At 38.1% G+C, this 12500-nt stretch overlaps 2 protein-coding genes across 3 annotated transcripts in view; both read left to right on the top strand.

Moving 5' to 3' along the window:
- LOC138058977 (palmitoyltransferase ZDHHC17-like) overlaps positions 1–12500 on the top strand; it is a 46997-nt gene that overhangs the window by 26391 nt on the left and 8106 nt on the right. Inside the window, exon 18 of one of the 2 annotated variants that reach the window (XM_068904462.1) lies at positions 304–1831. The exons of the other annotated variant lie outside the window; for it this stretch is intronic. Coding sequence (XP_068760563.1) covers positions 304–430 — 127 coding nt within the window. The 3' untranslated portion in view covers positions 431–1831. Of the gene's footprint in view, positions 1–303; positions 1832–12500 lie in introns of those variants that run through there. 2 annotated transcript variants of the gene reach the window in all.
- On the top strand, positions 5499–10138 carry LOC138059167 (emopamil-binding protein-like). Its single transcript, XM_068904701.1, has 4 exons — positions 5499–5832; positions 7008–7154; positions 8210–8339; positions 9079–10138. The coding sequence occupies exons 1-4, from the start codon at positions 5639–5641 to the stop codon at positions 9253–9255; spliced, it is 648 nt and encodes a 215-aa protein (XP_068760802.1). The 5' UTR covers positions 5499–5638; the 3' UTR covers positions 9256–10138.

Here is a 12500-nt window from a genome sequence, read left to right as displayed (position 1 = left end):
TTCATACCGGTACAACTTCATGCCAGTCTGAGTTCGGCCCGGTCTCATGTAATTACCCCCTTAGTCAATAACGTACGATACATCTTCGTGCAGCGCATAATCGTAAATTTGAACCAAAAAACCATGGAGGACATTAATCGAGAAAACGGTCAGTTCTTTGTTCTCAATGATTAACTCTTATAATTGTTTCTAAAGAATGTGCATCCAAGTATGTTTGGTATTATATGGCAGTTACAGAGAGCGTGGATTGCTTGTTGGTTCATTCCCTACATTCTGATTGCATTTTGTTTTCTTATCTTCCAGCCGTGGTCTTCTTGGAAACATTGCCGATTTTATGAACACAAGCCTTTGCGGGCTTGTGCGTCCTTTTCAAGTGAACTGGTACCAACAGTATGATGCAAATCTTGACAAAGGACAGAAGATTGTGTGACATCGGTGTATTTAAACAAAGCACGTGAAATGAATGTAAAAGAGCACTCCAAGTGGATAGAGAGAGCAAAATACCTCTGCTGGAGTTGTAAGAGGTGACAACTCAAGGTGGTTTTGAGAGTCAACAAAACGACTCCTTGATCCCGAAAGATACCTCAGCCGACCATGAAAACTCTCTCAAAATCTGAGTGTTTTATCCGAGTTTGTAATCTTGAGAAGTGTAGTAATCAGTGGCTCTTTGCTATAGACTTTTTTAGGAGAGGTCGTTCAATGAGATTGCAACCATCTGGCAGCATTTTAAAAATAGTCCATTTTACAGTTGTGTGTTTAGTTACCTGGCCTGTGAATGAAAGCGAGGCTGGAGTTGACCTTGTTTTGATAGAAACCCCACTGCTTTTCTTATGTCATTTCTTACTATTTAGCGTGACAACAACATCATTAACATACGAAAAGGAGGGAGGTCTGTATAAATCCACAAGGTCAACACCAGCCTCACTTTCATTTAAAGACTAGGTAACTAAGCACACAAGTGTAAAGACGTCTATTGAAGTAGAGAATAGACAACTTTCACGATGGCGTCATTTGACTACAACTTCCAGAATTCAGTTTGTTTTTCTTTTCTTATTTAAATTTTGTTTTCCCAGCGGGGTGAAAATAGGAATAGCTCTAATGAATATTTGTAGTCAAATGTCGTCATCATGCTTATGTCGTATTAGAGACATTGGATGGCAGTTCACTGACGAAATGTATAGGTCCTTGTGCATAACCTCTGGTGGCTAGGAGGGTGAGGCAGCACTGGGACTAGATTAGGGGGCGGCAATGACACCAGACAATCCAATAGACTAACTTTCAACTTAAACAATAATCATGATTTCGAGGTTCTGGGGATTAAAAGGAAGGCATTGTAACAGTTTGTTCCCCGGATCCTCGAGATGATGCCTTTCGCCTAAGAATTTTAACATAACGAAATTGGGTTATTGGTTTTAATTAGAAAAATAATTGTGTTGCACGTGGGACACGCATTTTGGTGCATTTCTGCTCCATACTTATTCGTGTCAGATACAGCTACATTTGAGAGTCGTTGTACTTTGCGTACATGTTGGAGAGAGTGACAAGTTGCCAGCTGAAGCTTAGGAACTTCATGTCTTACCTTTTGATTAAGGTTCTGGTGAAGGTCACTAAACAACTACAAACTTAGTAAACTGACTTATACTATTCTAATCTGCTTAAATTAAAATAAAAAACTCGCCCTGTCTCTGTTTCAACGTTGCGGTGTGTGCACAAATGCGGTGCCAATCCATTTGATACTTGTTGATAATGCCTTTATTACATATTCATTCAATCAAAATATAAAAATTTCAGTACAGAAGGGGCTTACGAAAATAAAGTTATTTCATAAAAGTAGGTCAGCAGCTGTACAAATTACTTTAAAATCATCTACAACTTCACTTATAAAAAAGGGCTGGCGCGATCCTCTGATGCTAGTATTTACAGACTTAAACATTTCGAAAGAAATCCTGATCCTGAGCCAGCTAATAACAACTGGGTAGCCTTCAACGTCCTTCTCTGCCAATTTCTCCACTAAATGCTTCATAACATACTCATGGTGCTTGCTTGCTCGTCTTTTTTCCCCCAGGCATCGATTCACAGGAAACGAAAAAAAAACTGAAATGTTTTCTAGGCCTGCACAAATTTTGGAAATGGCCAGAGGTTGCAGCCCCTAATGACGGAGAGATCTTGAGACGCGAGGTTGAGTTTGATTGGAAACTTCCCTTATGACACAGTCGCATAATACTCAGTTAACAGGCATAAAATGCAATGACTTTAAGAGCCATATGTGTGAGGCATCATGTACATAAACGCAATTGATACGACCAAGAGCTAACGTACAAGGGCCAAAAAAGTTCAACAGAGAGTAATAACGCCAAGGTCACACTGTCACGCCTACACCAAGTAACGTGAATCTAATTATTTTGCTATATTGGATCCCCGGATCCCCCGTTTCCCCCCCCCCCATCTTGATATAGGGGACCTCACCCACGATGTCCAACGTGAACCGTATAACGGTATTGTACAACGTTCTTTTTTCTGCTTACTATGTCGTCGCTTAAACTCCCGAATGATTTGGGTCAAGACACAGCTCTTACAACGGATCTTGTGATTGGTTCAGAAAAACAGTGGGCACAAACAGAAGCCCATTAGAGTCCATACTTATGGACTCCTAGCACAAACAAATATTCAACGGTAACAATGAAGCTCTAACCCTAAATACAATAGAGCCTTTGTCTTACTCAGCAATAAAGTTACATTTTTAAAGAGCTGAGATCATCTGAATGAATTTTCCTTGTGGCGATTAGCGCGCGCCCAATGTCTTCTTAAACACGCATACTCACTATAAAAGGAGTGGCTTCACGCTCTGCTTTTGTTCTAATCAAGAGATCATGAGGTAAAGCACGACTGATTAATTTTTCCAAGGTGGTGATCAACAAAGAGCAACACAGAGACGGAATTCCTAAAAGATATTTGTAGCGCAAGATAAAGGACTCGAGAGTAAAAAAAGAACGACAGATGATAATTTTTAAGACATTACGGGCACATTGCCATGAGGGGGCTTTTTTATTGTACAAATTATTGCAGAGTTCGGTTGTGTCCAAGGTTGATTGATAAATCATCTACATGAGCCTAAGGCACCACCCCTTTTATAGTGCGTCTTCGTGTTTAAATTTTAGAATGAGCTATTTACACTTGTACTTTGGTCAAAACTCCGGAATGGCAAAGCGTGGCAAAATGATAGATATTTCCACCTGGAAGCAAATGTCATTAAAAGTATTCTTTCATATTCTGTAAGGTGAATATAATTGGCAAACGCGGCATGCAAATACGGTTTAGAGCTCTCTAATATTGTTATAAAATGACAACAACAACAAATTAGTAAATTAAAGAAAGTGAATCTGTCCTTCAGATACATGCATTTACGGAACATGAAATTTGAGTTTTTAATGTTTATTTTTACATTTGCCATACATGCACGGTGTGTTTTGCCCGCAAGGCATACCGGGCTCAAATCACCGTCACTACATCCCCAAACGACTGAATTTATGGAAAGAAAAACTCTTCGGGAAAGTTTATTTTTATTTTATTTTATTAATTTTGCCAGTCAAGCTGGTAGAGCGCCACAACAGCTTGCGCCAATTACTGTGGCCCTTTTTTACCCTCCCAACCATGATACACAACAGAAAACAGACCACAACACCGGGAACTACGTGCCCTACTCTTAGCGACAAGTGTGTGGGTTCTTTTACGTCCCACAGGATTATTAACATTTAAGGGTTGTGAGAAGACTTGAAAGTCTAACCATTGGCAGATGTAGTTACAAAGGTAGCACTTTCTCCTCAGTTATTTAAAGACCCTGAGTATTGGTCCGGCCGGAGTTGAACTCGGGACCTCCCGCATGATAGTCCGGTGCTCAACCAACTGAGCGTGGCGCTCGCAAAAAAAAGTGTGACAAGTTTTGCAACTATACGAATATTACAAAACACTATAGAAGTAACTAAAATTAAAATAGGAAGATTTAGAAAAGGCAATGCGACGGCACTAACTTCAGCGTGCGCACCCATAGCAACCAAGAAAGGCTATGCGGAGGATGCCGTTGTCTTGCCTGTTTGCGGTTATTTAGCATACTGAATACAATGTGCCATATTAGGTGCGGTTACACGGGGCACTTTTACCGCGGGGAATGACCCTTTTACCACGGGAAACTGCGTTCAGTGTGTGTGACCGATATTTCCCCGTGAGTGTTAAATTTCCATGGATACGTCAAAAAGATCAGACAAAGCGCACACGACATTTAACGTGGTGAGTTGGAAGCCACGTTAGTGTGTCCAGAATTTAGGTGAGAGCTTTCATACCAAGAGAAACAGTTACGTTATTGGATCATGGTGATGTGCAATAGACGATATTCGTATTCCCAGTATTGGACTGGAACTAGCTTGCAATGGAGGCTAATGCGGGGGAATATATTAAAAAGTATTTGCATTTGAAAAGATTTCCCCGCATTAGCCTCCATTGCAAGCTAGTTCCAGTCCAATACTGAGAATACGAATATGGTCTATTGTCACCATAAAATTATTGGATTAATTTGTAACCCACAAATTATGGGAGGGTAATGAGTGACAATTGTCCATTATTACAAACCAATACTTTGTGGGTTACAATAAACTATTGTACAATCCAATAATTTTTGTGTGACAATAAATTATTGTCCCTCAAGTTTTTTGGCTATCTTTCTATATGATTTTACATAGAACAATTCATTCTACAATCCTTGGACTTTCAATGCATACCAATCAAGACATCAGGCAAATTGCACAGTAATGCAGCAGCTCTGCTAACCTGCTATTGTTTGGCATCGCAAGCAGCTTCTATTGTTTTTAACTATTAGTCATTTTTTCCATTATTTAGTTATTTGTTTTTGTCTTTGGTATCAAGCCGATCACATTAAACGAGATTTGCTACATGACCAAATTGTCGTCCCTAGTATTTTTAGCTTGTATGATTTTTTCCTAAAAATTCGGCTATTTTTGAAAATATTGCATTGGTCCCTGTAGAGGTAAAAAGTTAGTCTTTATTGGAGTTATTTTGTTTTCTGTCTTTGTTTCTTTTGTTTTACGTAATTTGTTCGATAATATAGAACGTTGCGTTAAGAGTATGCTGCATCTTTAAAAATCGTCAACATGACGGCGTTCTCGTCCTAGCCTTTCTCTGTTTGGATCGAATCCCGTACATTAAAACAGCTAACGTCAAAACTTGTAAGAATACAATAAAAATATGCACTATGTCACGTAGCATTGCTATGCTCGGCCGACCACTTACCGCTGCGACATTATTACTGGCTCGAACAACAAATTAAAGTAAACAAAAAGACACTTTGAAATTGACAAGAGTTACATAAACAAGAATTACACAAAGAAACGCCTCGTACATAACAGAGAAACATGACTGTTAACAGTTCCAGCCCGGTCTATACTGTAAAATTCTTCAGAGGTAGCTACATGCACGCTTTGCGGGCGTACTTTTACTATCTGTCGAAAAGTTCCTGTTTCACGCCAAGGGAAATGACGTTGCGTGACGCTGCGAGCAAACAGTTTTATTTTTTGGGAAACAAATCTTCGCAAGGTCCTTGTTAAAACGGTGCAAGCGCGGCCTTAGAATGTCTTTCAATTTAACTAGAGCGCTGGAAATTGCGAAATACTTCACCGAGGATATCGACGACCCTGTTAATCTGATCCCAGTGGGGCTGTTCGCGTTATGTTTTTCTTGGAGTGGTTTTCCGCGCGGGAAACATACCACCCTCGCTTTGTGGGCTCTTTTTAATGCTTGCTTAATTCACTGTTGGATGGACGGGTGAGATATATTTGGTAATTCATTGTAATTGTAGAGAAAACTATGCAGCTTGCTTGTCTTTGGTTTGCATGGATTCCCTCCCAAAAAAGGGGGGGATTTGTCCCGCAACCCTAGCTACCAACTGGCCCTAATAGTGTCTGCGATGGTTTTGACACGAAAATGAAGTGTTCTTTTTCTTGCTGTCTTTTTAATCTACACCTTAAGTTTATCTTTACAAAGCGGAAAAAATGCGCATTTAACTACTCTTCGATCATCAGTATTTTTGGCCTGTGGTATGTAATATATTGTGTGCTGCAGTGCGTGGCAAATACTTTCCAAAATATTCGGAAAAGTTAGAAAACAGTCGTTCACATCAAGGGCCCTCAAGAGGCCAGGCCTCATTCAAGATCTCTCCATTATGGATTTTTTATTGCGTCCAAATTGGAAAAAAAACTGCTCTTGGTAACGACACCATCGCGTTAAATGTTTTGGTAGACATTTATATTTTGAGAATGGATATTTCCTAATAGGCTGCATGCACACGTCTCCAGAACAATATATTATCAATGTTCAATATCAGTTCTTTGCCCATGGTAGCTCAGATTGCATGGACATAAATATGATTCCAGTCCTAACTGCAGCCACTACTACTGTGTAATGCCTTTGACTTTTTTAAAAGTCAAAAGTCAAAAAAGTCTTGGGAGGTGTGTTCCCTCTGGCAGTGTGTAAACTACAGGCTGCAGGTCATTGTTTCACCATAGCTGAAACAACCCATCCTGTACTAATCAGGCTTAAAAACTAAGCCCAATCTTAGCACTGTTGTAAAGGTTTGGGTTGTTTTAGTTATGGTGAAACAATGACCGGCAACCTGCACTTCCTGTTCCGACCCTCCAGGGGTTTGAACCAAGGCCAGACTAACAGTGTGGATCTAAGAATAACTGGAGAATGCCTTTCCTTTCTAATTTAATCTGGTAATGATAAGCCTTAATAATTTAATTATGACAAGTCAGACTTCTTGGATAAGGATTATAACCTCTGTGGAACATATTTATTCAGCATGAAATTGGCTGGGAAGGACTTTCCTAAATGGAAGTTACTTATTGGTGAGAGCCTATGAATAACTCCATACAGTAGTGAAATTAAAGACGTCCAAGTGCTGAAACTTGTAAACTAGCTTTGTCCATTGTCATTTACAGAGTCATTGGTACTTCTGCCCGTGGACCCAAGTGGATGGTTATTGAATATGGCAAGTTGGATTCACGTTATTGGCTGACTAAGGACCCAACGGTCATGTGTATTTCATATCTGGAACTGAGTGTTATGGGGCCATTGTGTATTCTCTGGTATGAAGAATATTTTTATGGTCAAGACTGTCACAAAAACAGTGTAAATTTGTACCACTGATGACAGACAGAGAATCAGATTAACCAATCATGTTAGCACAAAACACAGGAAAATGCACTGAGAATTAATGTGTTTTGAGACTTTTAACCCATATTAAGATAAAACCATTTTAGAGATCACAAAAATAATATTGCTTTTCACTCTTAATGATTGTTTAAATTGATGTATGTAAACTAGTAACAGTACAATGTACTCCAGTTACCTGTGCACATAGGCTAAGATTGTGTGGTCTATAGCCATGTCAAGGGTGAATTCATTGAACCTGAATGAAAGGCAAATCTGTATTAAGTAATATTATTCAGTTTATTTTTACTACTCTCCTATCCTGCTGCTCCCAAACTACACTGTGGCCTTCTCCTCAAGTGAGCTACCTATTATAAACAGGGATTAATAATATTATTGCTGTAAAAAGCCTAGTAAACTGCAATTCCAAATTCCCTGTTTGTGTTGTAAACTGTGATAAATACATCTTATTCGATGGTTTAACATATAATATGAGCAATGAGCAAAATGTCTGTGTGTATTATATCTGATATGTTAAACCATCGAGTAAGAGATTGTATATTATTTCACCACAAAAATGGTGTTATTTTGTTTCAATTTTAATTGGTAATCTAAAAAAGGCATCATCTGTCCTGGCGGGTGTGAATGATGTAAACAGCACAAAAAGCCAGCCAAATGTCCTTTATTTGATTGGATAAACGAAATGATGAGTGACAAGCAATGACAAGCTAAATTCTAGGGCTTTGCGTCATGTTGAAAACAATTTCTTTCCTTGAAAAACTCCCGCTCCATCCATATTTGCTCTGTTCTAAACCGGTCAAACTGGGACAATTAAGAAACGGTGTATATCATATTTTTCGCATTTTCTTGACCAAATGTGGTTAAGTGGCGTAATAGTGGAACAGTAAAGAAAAATTATGACATTTTAATTTGCTCTGCATACATGTAGATCAAGTTGTTTGAGACTGAGTCAACTTTGTTTTAATCGTAGGTATCGATCCATAGTCAAAGATCTTTGGTGGCGTCATTTTATGTCAGTTTTAGTGTCTGCAATACAGATTACAGGCACAATCCTTTATTTTGGTCCAGAAATATATGATGGCTTTAAACATGTTCCCCTGGTGAGTGCAAACATTTTTCGTTAGAATGCTATAACTGCAGTACTATAGTGTATGTAATGACCTTAGGGTAGTGATCAATGCATACATGAAGTTTGGAGAGTACAAACAATATACCACAGTCAACTAGTATAATAACTAGTTATAGCTGTCGCTAAAGTGCCAACGAGCCAAGCTTGCGTGATCTGGCGCCTGGCGGCTGCAAACATCACGCGGCGTACTCGTGCGGCACTCTCATTGGTTATTGCTACAGTCAACATTTCATCGCTTTGGTCTACATTACAGCTTTTGGTCTACATTACACTCAAATTTGAAGCGCTTCTGAGATTTCGTCCGCCTAAAAATCTTCTCGCGGCTCTATAAGCTGCCGCCTCGCCAGGCCTTCTGTCTTCAGAAGGCCTGACTCGTTGGCAATTATTGTTTTGTCCTTAACAATGTGGTTTTGTGTACCTACACATTTGAATCCCAGTTTAAATTTGTGACTTGTCAGAGTTTGCCAGATTAACTTGGCTGCATTTTTGAAAATGAGAGCGGGCTGTGTTTCTGGAGAAAATGCACAGCTAAGTGCCAGGCCATTCCCAAGACAATTAACTTCTTCCAGGCTCTCAGAGAGTGGTCATTAATTCCTGCTAGATTTTGCATGATTGTATAATTAACAAATTCTTCATGAATCAATGCTGTCCATAAAGTACCTTCATTCATTGAACAGATGTTAATTTATTGTTGTGTTGTTTTTCAATAGGACTGGCCACCCAAATTTGATAGTTTTGAAAAGGTCTTCTACTTCTGGACCATTTTCGTTTTTGCTAATGGAATATGGATTGTTGTTCCAGTCATCATCATGGCACAAACACTCTCAGAGATGAGGGATGTGTATAATCTTCAAACACCTTCGAAGAAAAAAGAAATTAAGCAATAATCATGTTATAGCATTCTTGTGTTTCTTCCCATTATTCCTTCAAATTTGTATATTAACATGCTTCTTTCACTCTTTTTATTTGTTCATATGATGAGAGATGTCAAACATGTACTCTCGTTATAGTCGCTTTACTGAAAGTCACATTTCATGGCATCAATTTTAAATGTTTGATCTTATTGTCAAACAATAGACCTTTTAAACTAAGTTATGCGCAGCAGATTTAATTTACAGGGCTGGTTATTGAGCAAACAACAGTTACTGTAACATAGTCAGTCAGGAATTTTTGCTGTCATCATTTTTTACAATTTGGTTGCCAAATACGATTTTGTAAGGATCAAGTCTTAACGCTAGTTATAAATACATATTAAGCTGACTTCAAAAGTTTAAAGAAACTTGTTAACTGCATGAACTAGCACCCCTATTTTTTTTAAGCCTTATTATTAATTTTTCAAAATATTAGCAGTAAAATATCTCAGTAAATTCTTGGGTTCCAAAAGCACTAATGACCCTCTTCCTTTTTTGGAAAATTTGGAATTAAAAACAAAATTGCACAAAGATGGTCATTTTATTGTCCTCAGATTTTCACCTACTGCAGGTAATAGCATTTACAGAATGCACTTTCATTATTCAGTTCCAGTTTCTTGGAGGATTGACTAGAAACACAAAGATCCCCGTCTGAGAGTTCAAATTCTAATAACGATGTTTTGTGGCAAATTGCTTCAACTTCTGCTTGGAGCCATGGAGCCAATTTTTTTTCACTTTATAATTGTTAAGAATGCAAATAACTGAACATTAATGTTTATATTTGTTTCATATTTTGTTTTATTTGTTTAGTTATTTCTGCTTAAGTCTCAGTTTGAAATTAAAATACAGTTTCAGATTATGTGGTTGATTCTTTTGTTACTGAAAAAATCATTTCCATACTAATGCAAGAAATTTAACACCTTTTTCAATGAAAAAGGACAAGTGCAATGTGATCTGGGTATTCCCCATATTTGGCAAATAAAATTAATAATAATAAAATATTAGTATAACAATAATAATAATAATAATAATAATAATAATAATAATAATAATAATAATAATAATAATGAACGATTACAGGCGCTTATAGGAATTTGCAGGAATCCACGCTTGTGGGAATTTTCACGAATCCATGTGGGGCTGCAGAAATCTTAAAATATTAAGACAATTAAATAATGTAGCTTTATTTTTGTTGAATGATCATTTACAGGTTGCTTTTTTCAGTTTATTAGCCAAAGCTACTATTAACCCTTTCAGCCCCGTGGAGTTCCCCATTGACAAGTAAAATCGTCTGGCGTTAGACAGAGTAAAATCTATAAGGGGCACTATTGGGAGTTAAATGGTTAATGGGAACATAGTTTTTGAGTGAATCTAGCTGTTTTTAACCCTTTCAGCCCCGTGGGGTTCCCCATTAACGCGTAAATCGTCTGGCGTTAGACAGAGTAAAATCTATAAGTGTCACTATTGGGAGTTAAAGGGTTAATTAAGCCTGGTTCTAACTAATGACAACAGCAGCAGGACAAGTATCAGACGCTTCACATAATTCAGGCCAACAAATTGACCAAACTCTCAACTGAGTGGCTTCATAGCTCAGTTGACAAGCGCCTGCACCGGCATTCAAATTAGGTTCGAATCCCGGGCCATTGAAGTCACCTGAATTCTTCAGGTTTCTTTTTAAGAGACATTTGCTTAACTTGTCTAGTAGTTCGATCATTTCTCCATTCACCTCTAAACTGCACTTCCAAACATTTGTCAACCAAAGACAAAGTTTCCTCGATTTCGGCCATCGTCCTATGAAAACCGCCTGTTTATCCTTGCAGGAAAATATGACATTATTGCAGGAATCCACTACCATATATACGGTGAATGGAAATATTCAATCTTTGTTACGCTTTTCGCAGTACGTCGATAATAATAATGTGGATGATTATTATTATTATATTATGCCTGCCATCCCTTTGGGAAGCAGAGAGATTTTGAGTTTTCTGGACAAGCAGATGTCAGTTTCGGGATGCAGAATTTGTTTTTTCCACAACCAACTGGTAAAGATGTCAAGTTAGTTTTTCTTTTTGCATATCTTTGGCATTCTGTTTGCCTCCTTTCTATATTGCAAGGTACAACAATAGAACCATATTTTTACCATTGTTATTTCAATATGTGGAAAGTGTATACACAGACTGATTAACAGGATAACGGTAAGGGTAAAGGTTAGCATTATTTCAAGGTCAGGTTTAAATGCTGCCCACACACGTTGACATGAAATATGGCAGCACAAAAACCTGGACCAAAACGAGAACGTTGAAGGGGCCATGCTTGCCTCGTCAGATGACGTCAACTTCTGTACAGTGGTAACTGTTTGCATCCAATTGTTCTAAGAATGGAAACTAATTGGGTTTAATTTTCAAAGATTCCCAAACAAAAGACAAGGTTTTTATTAATCAATATCTGTACATGTGATTACAAATTCTCTTCATTTACATAAACGTTACCTTTTGATTTTCCGCGAGGGGCATTGGAGAAGGAAAAGGAGAACGACTGCGGGCGCCTGTTAAATTAAAAAAATGTCCTTGAATCACCAAACCCTAATGCGCCATCCATGATATCAGATCTGGCCGCTTGTACTGTATGATATTACATGTACATATTCATGTTCCACTCGTGCTTGGTGGATATGAGTCACTGGTTATAAGGCCTTCCAACTCGGTGCTATTTGCCTCATTAGCTATTTGCCATCTCATACCCAAGGCATGCTCATGGAATAATAATTATTATAAAGAAGTTTCTCAACGACGGACTGATGCATTGCAATTCTCATGCTCTGATTGTGCTAGCGTTTGCGAAACTAAAAAATTTTATGCCAGGAAGCGAAATTCTCCTGGTCATAAAGCAAAAGAAAAACGTTTTTGTGGAAAGTGTTGGATCAATTTCGAAGCTTAGAAGTTATGTGAAAAAGGTACAAATGGTTTTTGTGATGAAACCTCTATCTCTCTTACCACTACAATCTAAGGATTACACATACCTTGCATCTTCGTCAAGTAGTTTTGTCGATTTTGCTACGATTTTCTCCGTGTTTGCTTGTGTTTCGTACTTCCAAACTTTTGGAGTTTAAGGAATTTAATATAAAACAATTATTCCATTCACGTTTGTTGGAGAAGAGGACTGGTTATAGCCAACTTGGTGCTATGTGCCTCGTTGGCTATTTACCATCCCATATTCAACGC

This window comes from Montipora capricornis, chromosome 8 (genome assembly GCF_036669925.1).
Source record: "Montipora capricornis isolate CH-2021 chromosome 8, ASM3666992v2, whole genome shotgun sequence".
Lineage (NCBI taxonomy): Eukaryota > Metazoa > Cnidaria > Anthozoa > Scleractinia > Acroporidae > Montipora > Montipora capricornis.
The sequence above is the reverse complement of the archived record's forward strand: the minus strand, read 5'-3'. Positions and strand labels throughout refer to the sequence as shown.